The 24,784-nt window shown below is 34.3% G+C and overlaps 2 protein-coding genes across 2 annotated transcripts; one reads left to right on the top strand and one right to left on the bottom strand.

Moving 5' to 3' along the window:
- Nucleotides 1-409: 409 nt before the first annotated feature.
- Nucleotides 410-2,230, top strand: LOC107913669 (uncharacterized). Its single transcript, XM_016842323.2, has one exon. It carries the CDS (start codon nucleotides 675-677, stop codon nucleotides 1,899-1,901), a length of 1,227 nt encoding a protein of 408 aa, XP_016697812.1. The 5' UTR covers nucleotides 410-674; the 3' UTR covers nucleotides 1,902-2,230.
- A 20,172-nt stretch (nucleotides 2,231-22,402) lies between these two features.
- On the bottom strand, nucleotides 22,403-23,808 carry LOC107911197 (uncharacterized). The gene is made up of 4 exons (XM_016839078.1): nucleotides 23,764-23,808; nucleotides 23,522-23,677; nucleotides 23,048-23,365; nucleotides 22,403-22,933 (listed from the first exon to the last, which is right to left on the bottom strand). Exons 1-4 carry the CDS (start codon nucleotides 23,806-23,808, stop codon nucleotides 22,403-22,405), a joined length of 1,050 nt encoding a protein of 349 aa, XP_016694567.1.
- Nucleotides 23,809-24,784: the final 976 nt, after the last annotated feature.

Raw genomic sequence — 24,784 nt, 5'->3', positions numbered from 1 at the left:
CTTTCAACTTTTCCCTCTTTCCTACTAAGAACACCTGTGGAAAAAAAATCATTTTTTCGATATTCTTTCTACTCTACCAAGTGAAGCCTTAATGTTTCCCACTAATAAATCGATTTCTTTCTATTGTTCTTTAATTTTTCATTTTAAAATTAGCTATTTGAGATTAAACATATCATTTAATAATTAAATTAATGGTTTTAAAAATAAAAATATATGATTGATATAATATCAATAATTTTGATATGTAATTAAAACATTTTAAAGTTTAAAGAATAAATTAAAATAAATATCATAATTTGAGGATGTATTATACATTCATTGTATTATTTACCAACCAAAAGAAAATCTATTAATTACCATCATTCAAATATATAAACAAAATCATATATTGAAAAGTATCCCCACGAAATGAACCAAATCCCCCACGTGACTTGCCTCATCTTCTTCACCACTTTTCCATTAAATTCATCAGCCTTTCATTTAAATGATTTATATAACACTGTTCTTTTACTTGCTTCCAATCCTCTCTTCCATCTCTTCTCCACCTCTTTTTTATTACTTGAACTTTAGATCCAATAAGAATCTTAAGACATTGGATCCCCTATTGCCCAAAAAAAAGGTCATTGGATCACGAATATTAGATCCTCAGGGCATTATCCTTGAGAGTTCCACCAATGGCTCTACCAATATACTTCAGTCTAGGTAAGATACATGTGTTTTGTCTTGCTCTATTTATGTTGATTTCTATGCTCCTTTGCGCCTCCATTGAGAACCATGAGCTTCAAACCAATGGGGTTGGTGCTAGAAGAAGATTGCTAGAGCTCAAAGAACAAGACGATCAGCACTTGTCGGTGAAGAAAACCCCAAGTTTGTCCACTAAGAACAACCAAACCAAGCTCATCAAATCATCCACCCTATCCACCAAGAACCAAACCAAACTTATCACTTCAAAGTTGTCCACCAAGAACCAAACCAAGCTTTCCAAGCCAATCAAGTCAACAAAGGCAACAACACTCTCTAGTACCCTTTCCAAGTCTAAACTAATTCGACCCAAGAACAATGTTACCACTAAAACTCTACAAGGCAAAAAAATGACTGACGCCCATGAACCATCGAAGCCCAAAAACAACTTAAGCAATGTAAAAAACCCCACAAGCCAGAAACCAAAACAACCAAGCTCGATTCACCAAGAATATGATCCTGATTTAGTAGCCGAGTTCAAAGATCTGCCAACCAAGATCCAGGGAACCCTTCTCCCAGACCTTGAAAAAATCACAACAACATCCAAAGCTTACATCACCAAATACAACAAACAAATCACCAAACAATTCAAACCATATGTCGGCAACAAATATGCCCCTACCATTGCCACTATATACTCTTGCGCTGTCCTTTTAATCCCATTGCTCTTAGTTTCACTCATTTTCAACCGTGTCAAAGCCTACTTTTCACTCCAAAAAATCCTCATTTCTATCCAAGTTTACCTCTCCATTTACTTCTCCATCCTTTGCCTCACTTCCCTCGTTACTGGGCTCGAGCCGCTCAAGTTTTTCTACGCTACTTCTCCCTCTACCTACGTGTGGTTACAGGTGGTTCAGACACTTGGATACGTGGTTTACTTGTTGCTTCTTTTGATGTATCTTGTGCTTGTTTTCTCCACCGAGTCCGGGCTGGGTTCCAGGATGTTGGGGTTGGGCCAGACCTTCGTCGGCTTCACCGTCGGGCTGCATTATTACGTGGCGGTGTTCCATAGGGTGGTTTTGCGACAACCGCCCAAGACTAACTGGAAGGTCCATGGGATTTATGCCACGAGTTTCCTTGTGATTTGTTTGTGTGCAAGAAATGATGGGAGAAAGAAAGCCTACTTGGAAGAAGGCGGTGAAGAGGGGAAGAATAATTAATTAACTAATCCCTTGGTTTTTTTTTCTTTTTTCTTTTTTGGAGTGCATTATTAAATTTATTGTAGTCATAATCTCAGCCACTAAAACATAAAAATATATAGCAATAAATTAAGAACAAAATTGTTGTCATAAATAAGATTGGATTTGGCTGAGAAAATTCTAAAGCTCTCTTTATTTTGTTTATTACTTCTTCTTCTTCTTTTTTCTGGTTTATCATTTAATTAGAGAAATGTAATTTGCCTTCTGCAATGTCTGTCCTAGCAGACATACGTTGGCAAACAAATATGCCTTTAATTACTTTTGAAAATAAAGATTTATTGTTGGAATTTTTTTTTTGGCAATCCAAGTTTATATAATTGCTCATGATTAGGAGGGATGAATTCAGAAGTTTATATTTGAGTAAAAATAGATTATAAAATTTTAATAGAATTAAAATATAATTTTACTTTTGTATATATTTAACATTTTAAAATTTTAGAGGGATTAAACTGATTTGTTTTCATCTTAAAGTCCAAAGTATATCTTTTACCATTAAACTAATTTATAATTTAAAAAATTTAAGGGATTAAAATGATAATTTACTATTTTAAGGGGAGTTGGGTTCTTGTCTGTCTCCTTGACGCTGTCCCTGATTATTAGTTATTTTAGTAACAATATAAATGTCAAAGGTTTTTATCCATGATTATCCGAATAAGATCAGATCAGTCAGTCAAATTCGCTAGATAAAAAATTATTTAATATATCTAATTAAATATAGCGGTTGTATAACAAACTATTCAGAACCAATAAAAATAAGAAATCAAGACAAAAAAAAATTAACGGTTAAACCAGTTTTATAATTTTAAAGTTTTTAGTGATTTTGATACATTTTTCATTATTTAATTAATTATTATTAGACTAACAGTTTGGAAGTAGAATGCAAGATGATGTTTGTGATTATTGAAACCTAATTGTAGGAAACATTTCTATTATAAAGGCTTATAATTGAATGGACTATTCTATAACATTTTATTATATAGAGATACATGGCATTGCATACTTATCGTGAAGTTTTACTCTTTGTGTGCAGATTAAGTTCGTAGCTACATTTTGAGACTCACTTTAGCATCCAATCGAAGGCCCCAGACTCACTAAAGTTTGTATTCTATTTTGGTTATGTAATTGGCATGTATCTAGGGTTGTCACTTTGAATATTTTGATGGTTAATGAATGTTGAAAGTAGTTTTGATTGTTTTAAGGAATGGTTGATGTTTAACTTTGTTGTTGTTATATGATAGGTTAATTAGTAATGAGTTTAAATGAAAGATGATGGTATGTATATAAGCATATGTATAAGTTTGTTTTGGCAAGTTGTTAAATTGATTATGGCTTGAAATGGTAACCTTGAATGTATGGTATGTTTGTTTAAGGTTTAATATTTGATAATTGAATTGGTTGTGTTATTATTTGATTAAGTGTAAATGTTTGGTACCAATCTTGTAAGTTGTGGTCAAATGGATGAATGAAATTTTGGTATTTTGATTGCGTAAAAAGCATGTGTATGGTCATTTCTAATTTGGATTTAATGGTAATGCATTTTAGATTTGGTTTATGATGTGTGATTGAGGTGCCTTGAGGTATATTGGTTAGAATTAGGATCTGATTATGTCTTTGGTATGATTTTGTGTATTTGAAATAGGTTTATGAATTGGTGATTGCATATACATAGTTTAACTAAAAGATTGATTTAAGTAGCTTGATTGTTAAGGTTCATATTTGCTCACACGGTCATGTGCCACACACGGTCGTTTGCCACACATGGGCAAGTGACACGGTCGTGTGCTCTTTAAGATTTAAAAGGTTTTGGTTAAACACAACCTTAGTTTGTTACTGTAGCACCCTTAACCTGTATCCGTCACCAGAATAGGGTTACAGAGCATTACTGGAGTTTACAATACAAACGGACAGAAAAATTCAAACATTTCATAACATATAAATAAGCATGTTAAAAACAAGTCAAATCATACATATTTTCCCTTATACTAACCTTGGACGCCCTCAATACGTTCTAGAAACAAGTCGAGATTAAATCAGAAACTTAGAGAATTTTTCAGAAAATAGCAAAAATTTTTAACACTGCAAGGGTCACACAGCCATGTGGCTAGGCCGTGACACACCCATGTCTCGGACCATATGGACATTCGAAATAGGGACACAAGGCCATGTCCCAGCCCGTGTCCGTGCCCATGTAACTCTCTAACTTGGGTCACATGGCCAAGTCACACGCTCGTGTGCCAAGCCATGTACCATTCGAAGTAACCCCACATGCCCGTGTGCCAGGCCGTATGCTAGGCCATTTAACAGCCTAACTTGTAACCCTTTGAAAGCTACAAGGGACACACGGCCGTGTCACCTAGCTGTGTGTCATACACGACTGAGAAAAATGCCCGTGCCTCTACCCGTGTAGACGAAAATAGGCCATTTTACAAGTCATTTTTCTCACCCAATTTGTTATGTACGTATAACCAACTTTGCATATATAACCAAGCCAATATAAGACATCCAAATCAAGCATAAACAAGATATATACATATGGTATAGTTTCATACAACCAATATGCCCTTAGGCACCTCAAATGACAACATGTAAATATGTTCAATCATGCACTCTATTTGTCCAAAATACTCAACTAACTTATAGGCACATTAGCATCAATACATGTTATTTAATTACCTTACCAAAGCATACCAAATGGTACCAAATACACCACTCAACAAATAACATCAATAACCATATAAGCCATCCAAACAAAGTATCAATTCTCAACAAGTCACAAGCCATATATATAATGCATATTCATCTATCATTTCATCTTCCATCATCCAACCATATTAAGTTACTCATCAACCATTTTAAGGCTACTTATATACATACCAAAATATGTCAAAACACAAGCCAAATCACTTGGCCATTTTCACAACAAAACATATAGGCCAACATTAGCCACAATACCTATACATGTCATTATAACCAAAATTTAACAATCGAATGTACCAAAAGAGCCAGTGGATAGTGTGATATAGCTCTGACAAGCTTCTAACCTGAACGATTATCTGATTCACTATAAAACATAGAAAATAACACAGAATAAGCATTTAAGCTTAGTAAGTTCATGTAACATAGAATATAACTTACCATTTAGTCATATAATAGGTAAGTAAACAAGCATATTCCAACACAATTTGCCCAAATGCCTAAGCGCATATACATCAACCATGTTAGCCATGTAAATACATATATAAGCTAATAACCATAGATGAATATAACCATTGATCAATTTTTATATACATGTATCATCCATTTCATTTTTTCATATATCGTATAACCACATTTTCATGTATTTCACATGTATACCTATAATAATTTGTATCGAACTCTTATCATTCGTAACAAAACATTGCCCATTGAACCATTTAGAATACCGTTGGATACCCGAGATAGCTCACACATAGTGTGCTAGCTCATATAATTGTAATCCGTCAATTCACGTACATGTATGCTCATACAAGCTATGAATCGGTATGCTCTCACGAGCTATAAATTGATATACTCTCACAAGCTATAAATCGGTATGCTCTTACCAACTGTGGAGTATCCGCAACATATTCAGGACCTCAACTGAATCATGTAACCCTAATGACATGTCATTTGTATCCTACAGATTTCTAAGGTTCAAATGGGACTCGGGATTCGTCGAACTTCATTGGATATGCAACCATGTAAATTTATAGCAATTCACAATTCATAAATAATTCAATATAAAATATATAAACACAATTTAATCACACGAACTTACCTCGATAAGTATACGTAGATACAGAGGTGATTAATCTGAGACTTTCTCTTTTCCCCGATCTAACTCCGTACGAGGTCTAACTGGATCTATATGGATAAATTTTGGTATGACAATTCTGAAGAAAGTCCATGGCCATATCACATTTGAGCCACTTTTATCTACTAGGTTTTTCTGCGTGTCCCAGTGCGATTATGGGAAAACCTCATACGAGGTTAGTTTAGGCAAATCTATATCGCAAACATGGCAGTTCATGGAATGCCTGGGTGGCATTTTGTTTGGGCTTTATGGCATATTTTGCTAAGCCTATATGGCGTATTCTGTTTGGCCTTTGTGGCATAATTTGCTAAGCCTATATGGCATACTCTGTTTGGCCTTTGTGGTGCATTATGTTTGCCTTTGTGGCGTAATCTGCTAAGATTATGTGGTGAATTATGTATCACCCTTGTGATAAGTTCTGGATAAATTTTGAGAAATTCTCTAATCGATTAGACTCTAATAAGGATATGATATGTTTGGTGTTTTTATGGTTTGAATATTTTTTTTATGTAATTGAATGAATCTGTGTGTTCAAAGAGGTTATCCACCATGATCATATGTTAGTTTAAAATATAGATATATCCTCGGTAATAAGAGATATACAAGTGTTCATCGGTTTGATTTCATCTATGATATGTAGGGTTGGAAAATCTGAGTTGTTGGTATCCGCCACATCTGAATAGCATCATGTTTCGACTATGGAGTTATTTTTTATTTGTGTCATCTATCAATTTGGGTATTGTTGTGCTTTGTAACAAGAGTTGTGAGGAATAATTCTAAATAATCTGTTAGTTCATTGTCCATATGAGTTGTGTTGGGTATTGAAATAGAAAACAGTTTGACTGGTACACTGATGGTATTCAACTCAGCATAGGTATCTGCCAAAAGTGTAAGCATCCGCCAGTGAACAGTGTTTGTGAACAATTGTTCTAGGATAAACGATACAAGTTTTCTGAATAGAGAAGAATAGGTAGTATTGTCTTGTAAGATTTGAAGTCAGCTAATGAATTAAGTTAATGATGATTTATTATGTATGGTAAGTGGCATATAGGTATATATATGTATATATATATGTGTTTGATGATTTAAAGGTATCAACTAAAGATAGATTTGGAAATCTAAATAATCAAGAGGAAGAATTCAACATGAAAGATTTAAAGGTAAATTGTATTTCAAACTCACTAAGTTCGTGTAACTTATAAGTGTTATGTTTATGTTTCAGAATATGTTGTATGAATGAGTTCGCCAAGAGTACTACATGGAAGTGCCGATCTAGGATATTATGCATACAGTGGAAATCTTTATATAGTGGCGTAATGTAGGATTATATTCTAAAAGTCTGGCCTTAGCAAAATTTTTGTGTTATTATAAGTTGTAACAGCCCGTTTTTAGTGAAATCGAAACAGTGGTTTCGAGACCATAAATTTGAGGCAAGAAGAAAATTTATTTTAATATTATTTTATGGTCTATAGTATGATAGAAATATCTTATGAAAGTTTTGTTAAGAAATTTTACCGTTTACATGCCTAGCTTGATAAAAAGGACCAAATTGCTTAAAGTGCAAAAGTTGAATTCTAGTAGCTAAAGATATCAAATAGCTATGAAATTTAAAATTAGAGGTCCTTATATGGAAAATAAACCATTTAGAGGAGTTCGTAGATAAGGATGAATATTCATCATTGGAATTTAGTAAATTATTAAGGTTGATTTTAGAAAGTAAATGATAAAATGATGATAAATAAATAAAATAAAACAAATTTTCATCATTTTCATCATCTTTCCTAAAATAAAATATGGAAACCCTAGCCATGGAAACTTAAGTTCAAGCAAGCTTATTTTGCTTAATTAGGTGAGTATTCTTGTCTTGTTTTTAATGTTTTTTATGTTTCCGAGATCGTAATAGCTTAATCTAGCTATCTCGGAGATTAATTTACAAAGTTGCTAAAGTATTAGGGTTTTTTCATGCTTGAGTATAGTTGAATTTTGAAGTTTTATGGTAGAAAATGAAAGGTTGTTGTTAGATACACAACTTTTGTAAAGAGAATTTTGATGAAATTATGATTTAGGGACTAAATTGAACAGATGAATAAGTTGTGGAAAAATTCCTAATTTTGTGAAAAATATGGATTGCTATTGATATTTATGAAAATTGGTTAGGCTTGAAATAAGGATTAAATTGTATGAATTTCATTTTCTGAGCCTAGGGACTAAACCGTAATTACTTAAAAGTATAGAGGAAAATAGTAATTTTGCCAAAGATGTGTATTGGATTGAATTGAATATGAATTGTATTAAATTGAGTTAAATTCATTCGTATAGATCCAAATAGACCTAGTACGGAATTGGATCGAGGAAAAGAAAAAGTATCGGATTAGTAGCTTACAAATCTACATATTCTTATCGAGGTAAGTTCATGTAACTAAATCGCATATTTGTATGTTTTGAATTGAATATTTTTATGTGTGAAATGTGTAATTTCCATGAAAATGCTGATCACATATCTGACAAGTACTGAGTCCCTTTTGAACCTTAGAAATTCGATGGATACAAATGATATGTCATTAAGGGTTCCCAATCAGTTGTTGTCCTGCATGTGTTGCAGATACACCACAGCTCTTACGAGCTTCCCATTATTTAGATCTTATGAACATCCTGATATTTGGCTCTCATGCGTTTCTCGATATTTGGCTCTATTGAGCTTCCAGATAAATGGCTCGCAAGAGCTTCCCGTTACTTCGCTCACATGAGCTTCCCGTTATATGGCTCGAAAGAGCTTCCTGTTTACATGCTCGTATGAGCATTCCGGAATATGAATTGAAAGATTACAGTTTTGTACACTTTGTGTGTACTTCCTGTGTATCCAACAATATTTTAAATGGTTCAACGGGCAAAGTTTTGATATGAAACAATATGAGTTAGAAATGAACAATTACCGATATTTACTTGAATTACTTGAAAATGATATTACATGATATATTGAAATATGAGAGGGATGATACATATATATGGAACTTGCTTGGTGATTATGTTTACCCATGTTTATGGAATATTACATGAAATTCACATGGGTAACATGTTGAGGATATTCGGCTTTTGGCCAAATTGGTTTGAATATGTTATGAATGCTTACTTTAAATGTGAATAAATGGTAAGTTAAATTCCATGTTATACAAACTTACTAAGCTTAAATGCTTACTCTGTTTTATTTTCCATGTTTTATAGTAATTCAGAAGCTTGATTTGGTTGGAAGTTGGTCGGAGGTACTTCACACTATCCATCAGCCTTTTTTGTATATATAATAAACTAATTTTTTGTTGTAATGACATGTATAGGTTAATTTGACCAATGATGGTATACAAATCTTTTATTGAGATTAGCCATTTGTATAGCTTATATTTGGTATATTTTGATGTATATATACTTGTGGTCTTATCATGTTTGTTGTGTGCTTGAGGTGGTTGAATGAGGGATAATTTATAAGCATATTGATGATTAGTATGAGATAGTATATGGTCAATTTGGTATGTTTGAATACTTGGATATATGTGGTGATATGTTATGTATAAAACTTGTTTTTAGCTTGATTTAATTGCCTTGTTATGGCTTGATATTGTGCTAAAGTGTTGTGTTAGGTTGATGATAAATGGGTTGAGAAATGTAGCTTGGAAATGACCTATCTTTCTCTACACGGGCAAAGACATGGGCGTGTGTCTCAGCCGTGTGTCACACACGGTTAGGTGACACAGTCGTGTGTCCCCTGTATCTTTTAAATTGCACAAGTCAGTATGCTCAACACGGCTTAGCACACTGGCGTATGACTTACTCGTGTGACCCAAGTCAGAGAGTTACATGGGTATGGACACGGTCTGGGACACGGACGTGTGTCCCTATTTTGAATGCCCACACGGCTTGAGACACGAGCGTGTCTCTTGACCGTGTGAGACACACGGCCCAGCCACACAGGCGTGTGTCCCTTGCACCTTCCAAAAATTTTATGTTTTTTAGAAAAAATTTTGAGTACCCGAATTAGTCCGAACTTGTTTCTAATGTGTATTTTGGGCCTTGAGGGCTCATATAAGGGACATTATGCTTGATTTCGATTGGTTTCTTATATGAGTCCTATATGATATGTAATATCTATTTATTTGTTTCTATAAATTTTGGTAATGCTCTGTAACCTTGTTTCAGCGACAGATACGGGTTAGGGGTGTTACATTTATTGGTATTAGAGTTACGGTTTAGTCGATTCTCGGACTAACATAGCATATATGAGTCTAACTATACATGTCATTATATAACCTGTGATGGTGTGATATCTCTTGACCATTTTAAAACATGTTTTTATATAGCAATGTCATCCAACCTAGCTGATTCCGAAGAAGCTGAAAGTAATGCCCAAGCCTCAATGCAAAGAGCAGCCTCGAGTAGTAGAAGGCTCGTATCCGAGGGCCGAAAGGAGAGGCAAAAGAAGCTTTATTCAAAATGATGAATGAATGGTTTACTGAATTTGTACGAACAAATCTAACTGCACAACAACCTTCACCCCCTTCTGTTCCTTAATCGGTTCCCGATATTCCTCAAAGTACAGAACTTATCAAAGCTGGTAAACCTCCTGTTGATAAAATCCGTAAATACGGTGCTGAAGAATTTCGAGCTACAGCTGAGGATAATCTTGAAAGAGCTGATTTTTGGCTAAAAAATACTATCAGAGTTCTTGATAAATTATCTTGTTCCCCGGCTGAATGTCTTAAATGTGCATTACCTTTATTAAAAGATTCAACTTATCAGTGGTGGAATACATTAATTTTTGTTGTGTCGAAAGAAAAGGTTACTTGGGAATTCTTTCAAACTGAGTTCCGAAAGAAATACATCAGTTAGAGGTTCTTGATCAGAAACATAAAGAATTCTTAGAGCTTAAACAGGGTCATATGGCAATGTCCGAATATGAACAGGAATTTGTCCGATTGAGTAAATATGCTCGAGAATGTATTCAGACTAAAACTGCAATGTGGAAGCAGTTTAAAGATGGTTTAAAAGAAGACATAAAATTATTAGTTAGGATTCTTGAGTTGAAAGAATTTGTTGTACTTGTTGATTGGGCATATAAAGCTGAAGAACTGAGCAAATAGAAAAGACAAGCTAAGATTGAAGCTAGAATTTCAAGTAAAAGATTGACAGGAATGTCATACCAGTCAACATCAAAGAAATCAAAGAAATATCATGACCGTTCTACTATTTCTGGGGGATACTCTGGTAGAGATAGAGGTGTCAGACGCTCCAATCCTAGATCTCAGGCTACATCAGTAGTGAGTGCAGGTAGTGTTAGAAACACCAAATCCAAGTGCAAGCACTGTAATAAGCTACATTTTGGTGAGTGTAAAATGAAGAGTGGAGCTTGTTTTTTATGTGGTTCTTTTGACCACTATCTCAGAGATTGCCCAGAGAAACCTGAAAAAGATAATATTCAAACTTCAAGGCTGAGCAGTACAGCTACGAGAGGTAGACCATCTCGTAATCCCGAAAATGTGAGTGGGAGCTGAGATGTGACAAAAGACTACACTATAAGATCCGAAGCACAAGCACCAGCCAGAACTTATTCTATTTGTGCACATAAAGATGCTTTTGCGCCAGATGTTATTACTGGTACTTTCTCTCTTATTGATACTAATGTAATTGCTTTAATTGATTCTGGTTCAACTCATTCATATATTTGCATGAATTTAGTGTCTAGTAAAAATTTCCCTGTCGAGTCCAGTATGTGATGGTTGATAAAATTTACAAGAATTGTCCGTTAATGATACGGGGTTATTGTTTCCTGACTGATTTAATGATATTACCATTCAATGAATTTGATGTGATATTGGGTATGGATTGGTTAACTTTGCATGATGTCGTGGTAAATTGTAAACAAAAGCATATTGTATTGAAATGTTAGAATGGTGAAATGCTTCATATTGAATCATATAAATTGAATGAGCTGTCTAATGTAATATCAGCTAGATTAGCACAGAAATATGTGAGAAAAGGTTGTAATGCTTATCTTGCTTATATGTTGGATACTAAAGTGTCTAGAGTCGAAGATTAATTCAGTGCCAGTGGTTTGTGAATATCCTGATGTGTTTCCCAAGGAGTTACCTCGATTACTGCAGGTCAGAGAAGTCAAATTTGCCATAAATCTTGTACCGAGAATAACACCGATATTGATAGCACCATAAAGAATGGCTCCTACAGAGTTAAAAGAATTGAAAGCACAGTTGCAAGATTTGACTGATAGGGGTTTTGCTCGACCTAGTTTTTCACCTTGGGGTGCACCAGTTCTATTTGTTAAGAAAAAAGACGGATCATTGAGATTATGCATTGATTATCGATAGCTTAACAAAGTTACAATCAAGAATAAATATCCATTGCCCTATATAGATGATTTATTTAATTAGCTGAAAGGTGCCCCAGTATTTTCAAAGATCGATCTTCGTTCTGGTTATTATCAGTTACGTGTGAAAAACTCAGATGTGTCGAAAATAGCATTCAAAACGAGGTACGAACATTATGAATTCCTTGTGATGCCGTTTGGTTTAACTAATGCACCTACAGTGTTTATGGATTTGATGAATAGAATTTTTAGACCATACCTGGATAGATTTGTTGTGGTATTTATTAATGATATTTTGGTATATTCCCGAGATGAGACTGAACATGCTGAGCATTTGAGAATTGTTTTGCAAACTTTGTGAGATAAACAACTATATGTTAAATTTAGCAAATGTGAATTTTAGCTTCGAGAAGTTAGTTTTCTGGGACATATAGTATCGGCTGAAGGCATTAGAATTGATCCGAATAAAATTTTAGCAATTGTTAACTGGAAACCACCGAGAAATGTATTTGAAGTCTGAAGTTTTCTAGGTTTAGCTGGTTATTATCGGAGATTTGTAATAGGGTTTTCGATGATAACTTTATCGATGACACAGCTATTACAGAAGATGTGACATTTGAATGGCCTGATAAATGTCAGCAAAGTTTTGACTCGTTGAAAGTCCTGTTGACCGAAGCACCAGTTCTAGTTCAGCCTGAATTGGGTAAAAAATTTGTGATTTTCAGTAATGCATCATTGAATTTTTTAAGCTGTGTTTTGATGCAAGAAGGTAAAGTAATAGCTTATGCTTCCAGACAGTTAAAGCCACATGAAAAGAATTACCCTATACATGACTTAGAATTGGCAACTATTATTTTTGCACTAAAAATTTGGCGACACTATTTGTTCGATGAAAAGTGTCATATATTTACAGATCATAAAAGTTTAAAGTATCTGATGTCACAGAAAGATTTGAATCTGAGACAGCATAGATGGCTAGAACTGTTAAAAGATTGTCAGTTGGTTAATGATTATCATCTGGGAAAAGCAAATGTAGTTGCGGATGCTCTGAGTAAAAAATCTTTGTTTGCTTTGGGAACAAGGAATACCCGAATGTCATTGTCCGATGATGGTTTGATTTTAGCTGAGTTAAAAGCTAAACCGATGTTTTTACAACAAATCTATGAAGCTCAAAAATGTGATGATGAGTTGCAAGCTAAATAGATACAATGTGAGTTGATTTCTGATTCAGAATTTCAGATAGGACCTGATGATTATCTATTATTCAGAGGTAGAGTTTGTGCACCAAAGAATCCAAAGCTTGTACAGACAATTTTACACGAAGCTCATAGTGGTACCATGTCTGTTTATCCGAGAAGTAATAAAATGTACAACGATTTGAAATAGATGTACTTGTGGCCGAGAATTAAACGTGATATTTCTGATTTCATATATAGATGTTTGATATGTCAGCAAGTAAAAGCTGAACATCAGGTACCTTTGGGATTGTTACAGCCTGTGACGATACTGGAGTGGAAATGGGATAGAGTTACTATGGATTTTGTATCGGGGTTGCCCCTATCTCCGAAAAACAAACATGTCATTTAGGTTATCATCGATCGTTTGACGAAGTCTGCACATTTTATTTTGGTACGTACAGATTTCTCACTTGACAGATTGGCTGAGTTATATGTTTCTAAGATTGTCAGGTTACATGGAGTGATAGTCTACATTATTTCAAATAGGGATCCGCGGTTTACATCGCGATTTTGGAAAAGTTACAAAAAGCTCTGGGTGCGCGGTTACATTTTAGTACCACATTTTAGCCTCAGATGGATGGTCAGTCTGAGCGTGTGATTAAGATTCTTGAAGATATGCTTCGTTGTTGACTTTTAGAATTTGAAGGCAATTAGGAGAAATATTTTCCGTTAATCAAATTTGCATATAATAATAGTTTTCAGTCGAGTATAAAGACGGCACCGTGTGAGGCTCTGTACGGTCGCAAATGTCGAACTCCATTGTATTGGACTGATTTTAGTGAGAAAAAGATACATGGAGTTTATTTCATTCGTGAGACTGAAGGAAAAATGAAAGTGATCCAAGATAACTTAAAAGCAACTTCAGATCGTCAGAAATCTTATGCGGATCTTAAATGTAAAGAAACAGAGTTTCAAGTTGGTGACAAAGTATTTTTGAAAGTTTCACCTTGGAAGAACGTTCTTCGATTCGATCGTAAAGGAAAATTGAGTCCACGATTTATCATACCGTATGAAATTACGGAGAAAATCGGATCTGTTGCTTATCGGTTAGCTTTACCGTTAGAATTAGAAAAGATCCATGTCGAAACTATTTTTTGAAAACAAAAGTTTAGTTGTCGACTTAAAAACAAAAATTGGAGTTGCCACCGATCTTTTATTGAGGTGTGATCGGATCACCATAGAAAATGATTTTGGTCTACGAGTTTCAGAGAAAAGCGGGTCTGGGAGTCATTTACGCACGAGGAAGGGTTAACACCCTCGTAACGCCCAAAATTGGTACCGAAATGATTATTTAACGTCTTTGTGTCAAAAATTTAAAAAGATTTTAAAATACGATCCTCTTTAAAAGAAAACTTGAATAAATTAAATTGGACTAAGACCCTTTTTATTTCGAAGAAGAAAAATGTCACACCCAATGAGTTAGGGTATAACATTTCTAATCCTCAAAACTAAGTTTGTCTTTTTGACTTTTAAAACTCATGTTTTTAAGTTTAAGAAGGATATTCGGTTATTTGAGTCAAATGAAAAATCGAAACCTAGTAAGTTAGGGTTCAATTTCTCAAAATTTCAAATACAGAATATGATCCTCTGATACCAATAAATGTAACACCTCTAACCCGTATCCATCGCCAGAATAGGGTTATAGAGTATTACCGGAGTTTACAAATTAATTTACAAACATTTCATTTCATCAAGCATTCATATTTATAACCAATCAAAATCAAAACATTAATGAGCTAACGTTGGCCAATTTAACTTATACATGTCATTATAACCAGAATCAAATCATCCAAAATTACCGATAGAACCAATGGATAGTGTGATATATCTCCGATAAGCTTCCAACCCAATCGAGCTTCCGATAATCATTTCAGTGCATCTAATAATTATACATATTACCAATAATAATTCAATTCCAATAATAAAACACATATTTATATAATATTCATCACCAAATAACATTCACTTTAATTAAAATTATACAGAATATAGTTCATACGAACTTACCAGGCTAAATTGCAGAAATACCAAAATTTAGGGACATTTTGGTAATTTTCTATTTTTCTCGAATTTCCACCCAATCTTGATATAAATTAATATTTTATTCAATTTATTAATTTAAATAATAAAACAATTCATTTCATGCAATTTGGTCACTTTTTGACATTTTTACAAATTTACCCTTAAAATTTTACTTTTATTCAATTTAGTCCCTAAACCTAAAACATGCAAATTAATCATTTTTAATGAAAACTCATGCTAGTTGAATAATCATATATTTTTTCTCCTCCTCTCCATTTCCACATCCTTAATATATATAACATGCTTATATGTAACATTATCTATAATTTCACTATTTATTTATATGTTCATTCAAAGTTGTCCACTTGAGGCATGGTCACTAAATTATTTATATCTTGAGCTACGGAACTTTGAATTAATATCCACTAAATTTATATGAAACTAGACTCACATATCTTTTTACCATAAAATATTCAGAATTTATGGTTTAGCCAATAAGTGCGTTTTATTCTTTAAAGTCATCCCTTTTCTGCTGTCTGACAGTTTTGACCCTTCTTCACTAAAAATTAATTATCTTCTCATACGGGATAAGGATGATGTTACTGTTTGTTTATATTGAAAATAGACTCATTAAGGTTTTAAAAATATAAATTTAAGCCCCTAATTATTTTTCTATAATTTTTTATGATTTTCCAAAGTCAGAACAGGGGAACCCGAATTCATTCTGACATTGTCTCACAAAATTTATTATATCTCATGATTTACAATTCCATTACTTACACCGTTTCTTCTATGAGAAACTAGACTCAATAATATTTAATTTAATATTTTTTCATCCTCTAATTCGATCTCCACAATTTATGATGATTTTTCAAAGTTAACCTACTGCTGCTGTCCAAAACTGTTTTAGTGCAAGATGTTGATTACTAAGTTTATAACTCCCTTATTCCCTTTCTCTATAATATTTCTCATCACTTTCACTTATTTACCTTCACTAATATATCAAGAACATAAGACCTTATATAAGAAAACTCTACTATAACATCATTTCTATGCTTTTTCAATAATATCAAACTTAAAAATATATTAAAATCTTGATGTTCTTACCTTGTTCTATTAGTTTCAACCTTTAACTTCATTTTCTCTCTAATCCAGCTTCTCTTTCTTGAATCTAACTTCATTTTCTCCCTATAGTCACCTGGTTATCTTTCTCTCTTGATGGATATGGAAATTCTTCTGATTTCTAGGTGAAAATGGTGAATTTTTTATGGAAGGACTAATTTGTAAAGAAAGCAAAACTTTCTTTCTTTCTCTCTTCTTCTCACGTTGATGCATGGGAAAAATGGTGGGATGGTAATTCTTCATCTTCCTTTTCTTATATATATACTAAATAAAAATAATAATAAAATAATAAAATAATAAAATATTATCTAAAAATCAAATTAAAATATTAATAAACTAATATTTATTTAATTAATTAATCTAAAATATCTCCAACATCATCATTGCCTTCTAGATTTCTCTCTCTTCTAATTGACTATTTTGCCCTTTATAATCTTTAAAAATTTCATCCTTGAGTCATCACTTAATTTGGTAAAATTGCAATTTAGTCCCTTAAAATTCTTCACCTTTTCAATTTGGTCCTAATTCATCCATTTTCCTTAGTTTCTAGATTATTCCACCCTTAAAATATTTGCACCATTGGTCCTTCAAATTTTTCATATTTACACTTTACCCCCTCAAACTTTGAGTATTTACTCTTAATCAACAAAACTTTTCTCACTTTTACGATTTAATCCTTTCTTGAATTAATATGTCATAATATACTTCCTAATGTTGCCATAACTCAAAATTTCCCTTTTTGTCACTTTATTTCCTTATTTTACTATATTAAGGATACCTACTTTCTTACTGTAGTAATTTTCGGGGTATTACAGTAGTAATTTTTAGGATATTACAGGGGAAATAAGATTCGTTGTTGTAGCTTTAATCTGTTTCATTGTAACGCTGGGGAAGTAAGATCTGCTGTTGTAGCTTTAATCTGTCTCACCGCAACGCCGGGGAAGTAAGATTCATTGTTGTAGCTTTAACCTACTTCACTGCAATGTCGGGGAAGTAAGATTCACTGTTGTAGCTTTAATCTGCTTCACTGCCACGCCGGGGAAGTAAGATTCACTGTTGTAGCTTTAATCTGTTTCACTGCAATGCCATAGAAGTAAGATTCGCTATTGTAGCTTCAATCTGTTCTATTGCAACGCCGGGGAAGTAAGATTCGCTATTGTAGCTTTAATTTGTTTCATTGCAACACTGGGAAGTAAGATTTGCTATTGTAGCTTTAATCTGTTCCACTGCACCGCCAAGGAAGTAAGATTTGCTGTTGTAGCCTTAATCTGTTTCACTGCAACGCCTGGGAAGTAAGATTCACTGTTGTAGCTTTAATCTGTTTCACCGTAACGCCGGGGAAGTAAGATTCGCTGTTGTAGCTTTAATCTGTTCCACTGCACCGCCAGGGAAGTAAGATTCATTGTTGTAGCTTTAATCTATTTCAATGCCACGCCGGGAAGTAAGATTCACTGTTGTAGCTTTAATCTGTTCCACTACAATGCCAGGGATATAGGATTTGTTATTTCATTGACCTGCTCTCTGGGGAACATGACCTGTAGAATTTATTTTATGAACCTAATTATGCCTAGTGATTAGGATGTCATGATCAGAATGAATCAAATGCTCCTAACTAGACGTGTATGAATGACATTTCAATGAATGTAAAATGTCATTTTTCGAGAATGATCCTTTTTTAACGCTTAGGTTGTCATTACTCGAAGTTTATTAAGGTTTTATCACTGACGTGCTACAACGCCTTCTTGCTCGGCTGGCATCTCCAAAGAAACACTTAATTAGATTGCCCCTCACTGTAAACTCCAAAGTTCAATCTACTGAGACGCAAAATTTATACCGTTTTTCTCCCACTATAACCCAAGGGTCGAAAAATCTGGCCTTTTCTCAATCCTCTCCTATCATAATTCAAGGATACAGAATGTGAAACTCTTTAGTCTTTTACACCATTCCCAAGGTGTCATACCAAATGCTCATGCACAAATGAAGAAGTTTCTTCTCCGAGGAAACCTCTTCTCATTGCTTAGTGATCACCACCATGACATCTTGTCATTTTATTCAATCAATGTTTTTGACAACAAAATCCAAAGAGATAGTCTTAATTTAAACTCTTCCTTCTCAGATTTCCAACTTTTAAACTTGGTGCGTTCTAAACAATAGTCCTATTTCATGTTCACGTATTATTTAGAAACTTCTAGAGTAATATGCAAAACTTCCCTTGTAAAAGTTTTATTAGTCTATTAATTATTATTCTAATGCAGCACGATTGCAAAAAGAACATAACAATTGATAAAATAGAATTGATTTGAGAGCATAGCTTGAAATGAATAAATTATCAATGATAGTAAGAATAAAAGAAGAATTAATTAGGAACATGTATCTTGAAAAAGAATGAAGTATTCCAAGAACAAATTCAATATAAATAGTTTGAAGACTAGGATCCCCAGATATGAGAAACTTGAACTTCTCTGTGCAAACTTTCTAAAGACCATTCTAAGTTTGACATGTGTTTAGGAGATCTACAGTACTCTATCGATGCCTCAAGATGTCGCATACCCTTTCCTGCTGATTCAGGTATAGCAAGACCACCACATGTCTCATTCTAATCAACATTTGAGTAACTCTGAACACCTCATCCCCCATTTTGATCAACATTTGAGCTGCCTTTTTCGGGTTTTCAACTCAAATCCCTTTTGGTCTCAAGGTGCCCTTTACCGGTTTTCACCTTGACCTCTCCATTTTCTTTTTCTTTTTCTTTTTTCTTTATTTTTTTATTTTTATTTTTTTGACTCAAAGCGCCCTTTACGGGTTTTCACCTTGATTCATTCTCCCATTTTAGGTAAAGTACTTCTTAACTGCATCTGAGTTTACAGGGTTTGGCAAGTTTTTACCATCCATCTCACTCAAGATTAAAGTTTCCCCGGAAAAGGCCTTCTTTACAACATATGAACCTTCCTAATTTGGCATCCATTTTCCTCTAAAATCCTTTTGTATTGGAAGGATCTTTTTCAACACTAGGTCCCCCTCGTGGAATTCTCTTGGACGAACCTTTTTGTTGTAGGCCCTCATCATTCGCCTTTGATACATCTGACCATGTTGAATAGCTTTTAACCTTTTTCCCTCTATTAAGTTCAACTGATCGTATCGAAACTGGACCCATTCTGCTTCATCCAACTTCAACTCAATCAATACCCGGAGAGAAGGAATTTCGACCTCAATAGGTAAAACTGCTTCACCCCATAAATCAGAGAGAAAGGTGTTACCCTGGTAGAAGTCCTGATAGACGTTCTATCGAAAAAGAGGACAAATGGTAGCTTCTCATGCTAATCTTTGTAAGTCTCGATCATTTTTCCCATAATCTTCTTGAAATTTTAGTTAGCCACTTCCACCACACCATTCATTTTTGGGCAATATGGCGACGACTTATGATGTCTGATCTTGAATTGACTGCAGACCTCTTCTATTGTGCATTGTCGGATATGATTCTTCTCTATATTCTATATCAGCATATGATGGCATTGGCATATGAAGCAGCCTCTACCCATTTGGTGAAGAACTTAATGACTTCAAAAATGAAGCACTGCCCATTAGAAACCTTCAATGATACTGGCCCAATGACATCTATTCCCCACTTTGCTCAAAATTTGAGTCGTCATTTTCGGGTTTTTAACTTAAATCCCCATTGGTCACAAAGTGCCCTTTGCGGGTTTTTGTCTTGGTCTCTCCTTTTTCTTTTCTTTTTCTTCTCTTTTTCTTTTCTTTTTCATCATTTTCATTTTTCATTCATGTTTTTTTTCTTTGAAATATTTTTTTGATTTTGATTTTGATATTTTTTTGAAATATTTTTTTGATCGGATCTGAATTCATGTTATCCCTTTTGATCAGAATCAATGCTTTTCTAAACAAAGTCTTCCACACAAGATCTTCCACTTTCATTTTATATGCGAAAGATCTTTTTTGGTATCAGGTTTCTCTCACAGAGCCTTCTGGGGCGAAATTTAACTATGACAGAAAACTTTGGATCTTCCTCTTCAAATAGGATAAAATTCAACAAAAATTCAGAGAGATGGAAACTCGATTTCAATGGGAAAAGCTATGATAAGTCAAAGAGAAATGCATTGCCCCGGTAAAGAATTTTCACTACATGGTTCATGATGTTAATCCTGAACATAATGTGAATTTCTGACATCGTGATGTTGTTCAGATTACAATGTCAGCATTTAACCTGGGCATATCCTAGTATGACCATACGAAAATACCTTTGAATTCTTGAAGTAACTCAACAAGGTCCTGCTTTGTTTTTTCGGTCATGCACATTCCCTTAAGGTCACAATCTCCACTATCTCCTCATGAGGTAAAGTTTCCTTTCCTGCTCTACCATCCTCAACAAGTTTGGAGACAAGCTTTAATCTGTCATTTTCAAAGTCATGAAATCCCTCTAAACACATGTCTCACTCAAAAGAAAATTCTGAGTCTGTAACAGCGTCATTCATGTCGTTGATATCCAGGGACCTATTGTAGGTACAAAAGAATATACAAAGAATATATGAATTTAAAAATAATTGTCTGTACAGTATAATTTGAATGAAATGAAAGAATGATTTGGATAAAAGTCTCAAAAAAAAGAATAATTACGAAAAGAATGAAAGAATATTTGCTCAAAATGAACGCAACGATGTACTTCATTAAAATAACGACGTTCAGACATAAGCTTAGTTCACAAAAGAGTTCTTATTACCTCTAGGCTAAAAGCAACAAGTGTGTTCTGAATATTACTCTAAGAAAGCTCTAAATACTACAAGGATTCCTTCTGCAGTCCTATTATTTAGAACACTCCCAAGTTTACAAGGGCGAATATCTAACAAGGTCCCCTCTTTAGTTGTTTTTTCACAAATAACATTTATGTGAACAATTCCCATTTTTTTTTAAAAAATTCTTTATAGAACTCCACCTCTTTATTTTTCATCATATCTTATTGGATCCTAGCTAACCACTCTTGCAACTGTAGTTGGTCTTACCTCTCTCTTTGGAGTTGTTCAAGTTATGTCTTTTATTTTTACTCGGGTACCATAGTGATGTTAAGTTGGTTTGATGAATGATTTCAATCAATTATGATCTTTTAATAGTCTTTAATGCATATGTTGTTATGTAATGCATGAAATGAATGCAACATGACGTCGATTCTGATTCAATTCATTTTAGAAAATTGTACTACAAATTTCTTTACATAAAATGGACTACAAATAAGGGTTTGCCCTAATGCTCAAAACTTTAATCTTCCTAAGTAATGAAGCAAGTTCTTGCCCCTAATCTGATTTAAGTTCATATTTCACACTCAGCGTATCGGCCTGTACTGCCAAGGTCTGCAAGTGGATCAACTACACCTTGAATATGAACCACGACTTCTACCATAATGTAATCCCTATTTCTAACTTGGTTCTGAAAATAGTGAAGCTGTTCATTCTGACGCTCTTCGTTTGCTTTAAGGAACTCAATCTTGTTTTCACATCTTTGTAGTGTCATTTCTAATTCTTCTATTCTTCTTTTCATATCTTCAATTTTGTGTAAACTCACTCTCAGTTTCCTTGCGGAATTATAATTTCAGTGAAGAGATCTTTCTAGTTCAGCCTCTCTGGCCCTTAATTCTTTTTTTTTCACTTCGGTTTTCTGACAAACTTTTCTCTAGGGTCTCATTTCGCGTTTGGGCTTCCTAGAATTTCCTTTCCTATCTATCAACCTTAGCCTTTTCCTCTTGAATTTCTTGACACCATTGCTCTGAAGTTTTTCCTAACCCAGCAGTTCTCATCGACAGACGCAGCTTCTTATAATCCGTCTTCAAGCTGTCCAAATCTTCTTCAAATTTATTTTTCCCTTTTCTTAACTTTTAGATTTCTAGCTTCTGCACATCAATGTCTAGTATCAAATTCATCTTTTCCTCTTCCATTTGTTCTATCTTCTTTTCTAACTCTGAATTTCTTCTTTCAAAATCCTGCCTTATAATTTCTAGCTCAGAAGGGACAACCCGCAGATGTTCCTCTATCGACAGACTGTATTTCTGACTAGGTTTGGGGGTATTATCATTGATCCTCCTAACCCACCATTCATTATACTTAGGTGTTGTCATTGGACCCACAACTAATCTCTTCATCCGGCGAGTCTGGTTCTGTGCAATGGACATCACTCGAATCTTCCTTTTGTAACCATCGCCCTTGTATGAGAACTCACACTCAGCTAGTCCATGAGTTGCAGGTATAAACTGGCTTGACCTATATTGCCTAAGCACTAGCAACGGAGCATAACCAACAGCTCCCCAAATTCCAAGCAGAGGAACCCAATCAAAATCACCGTATCGATAAAGGATCTCATCCGGAAGCAACCAATGAGCTCTCCACTCAATGTCCTCTTCTTGAATTTTCTAAAGAATTGACATCCATTTCTCCTCCGAGATATCATCCCTCCTCGGTGTAGCTACTATCTCTTTCAATGGAGAATAGTTTTCAGAAAAGACCCAATATGAAACCTTATAAACCTTCCAAAAGTGACTGTGGAACCATGCGAGTAGAAGCTGCACACATCCGATAAATTTACCCTCACCCGTTCCCCGGCATTCATTCAGCGATCTGACGGTTTCTGCCAACATTGCCGGGACTGGTGTAACCTTCTTATCAAGTCGATCAAAGAGATCAGTGACTGCTTCATCAACGTGTCCCAAGGCTTTGGGAAAGACAACTAAGCCGTAGATACTCAAGGCAAAGACATCAACTTTCTTCTTCGTATCTGGGTGTGCTAAAATTAGATCCTTCAAGTTATTCCAAGGAATGCATTTGCTATCCCCCTTTTTCTTGATCTACATAGCAACCCATTGTTCACTCATCCCGGTAATATTCATCAATTTCTTCAAAAAGGTTGGGACATTTACAGCTCTCGAGTACACTTTGTCTATCTGAACCTTCGAGCAACGAACTAAAGCTATTTATTCCTCTACTGTAGGCAGCAGATCAACCTTCCCAAATGTGAAGCAACCATAAGCAGAGTTCCAGAATTTGGCGAGGGCATGAAACAAGTGCTTATCGACTTTCATATAGAGCAAATAGGGTAGATCTTCATAGTTAGAGTAAAACAACTGCTTCACAACATCACTCCATTGATCCCAAATTTCCTTCAATTCTTGCAAATTATTCTGGGTTACACTAATACGGGTGAAGTCCCAAAACTCTGATACATATCCCTCGACCAAACTATCACCTTTTTCTTGTTGTGTCGTCTCAGACCAGATTCAAACAGCCGCATTATCCTCTACCTTATCAAGAAACCGTTTTTCCATAATAAGCTTTCTATCTAGTAACCGAATATGAATCAATGCCTTTTTCTATGATGAAATACCATGCAGTCAAAATGTCATGCAATCAAAACAAAACACAACAAGTCAGTATCATGTATAAAAATAAAAATCAATACAAACAAGAAATAATAAAGCACCTATTTGGGTATCTACTAGGGTTTGGCATAGTTCGACTTAGGTTGGGCTCCTAAGGTGTTTTACATGCAGTTTGGTTCTAAAGTTGAGGTACCTGAACCAGCAGATTCTTCGATCCTCACCCATTATAGGCTCATATGGACCAAGTTCGATTCAGGGGAATACATTTCCCTATGGCTGCACAGAGATGAAAATCTCACGAGGACATAGGTACAGATGTATCCCAAAAGTGATCCACTATTCTGCACGAAGGTGAAAACCTCACGAATGAGTAGTTTATTACTTCCACTTAAAAGGTAAGACCAAATAGTCCTTATGCAATATGATGCGAATATATTTTAGGAAACTCAACCCACAGTAATCATAACACAAACAAATGCAATGAAAGGATCGTAATTTTTCAAATCAGATTTTCAATTTTTGACAACAAGACAGAAAACAATCAATTTTACGGCTTGACTCTCTGATGTCCCCAATAGAGTTTCTATTGATATGGGTTTCTATTGATATGTATGAAAATATGGGTTTCTATTGATATGTATGAAAATCGGTTAGTCTTGAAATAAGGATTAAATTGTATGAATTTTATTTTCCGAGCCTAGGGACTAAATCGTAATTAATTAAAAGTATAGAGGAAAAATAGTAATTTTGCCAAAGATGTGTATTGGATTTAATTGAATATGAATTGTATTAAATTGAGTTAAATTCATTCGTATAGATCCTGATAGACCTAGTACAGAATTGGATCGAGGAAAAGAAAAAGTATCGGATTAGTAGCTTACAAATCTA

This window comes from Gossypium hirsutum, chromosome D11 (assembly GCF_007990345.1).
Source record: "Gossypium hirsutum isolate 1008001.06 chromosome D11, Gossypium_hirsutum_v2.1, whole genome shotgun sequence".
Taxonomy (NCBI): domain Eukaryota; kingdom Viridiplantae; phylum Streptophyta; class Magnoliopsida; order Malvales; family Malvaceae; genus Gossypium; species Gossypium hirsutum.
The sequence above is the reverse complement of the archived record's forward strand: the minus strand, read 5'-3'. Positions and strand labels throughout refer to the sequence as shown.

What these genes read in the sequence shown, in the direction of transcription:
- LOC107913669 (XM_016842323.2), top strand. Translation starts at nt 675, where the DNA reads ATGGCTCTACCAATATACTTCAGTCTAGGTAAGATACATGTGTTTTGT.
- LOC107911197 (XM_016839078.1), bottom strand. Translation starts at nt 23,808, where the DNA reads ATGCGGCTGTTTGAATCTGGTCTGAGACGACACAACAAGAAAAAG. An exon ending in GTTGCTTCACATTTGGGAAG is followed by an intron (nt 23,366 to 23,521) that starts GTTGATCTGCTG and finishes GTTGCTATGTAG; the next exon opens with ATCAAGAAAAAGGGGGATAG. An exon ending in TCCACAGTCACTTTTGGAAG is followed by an intron (nt 22,934 to 23,047) that starts GTTTATAAGGTT and finishes TCAATTCTTTAG; the next exon opens with AAAATTCAAGAAGAGGACAT.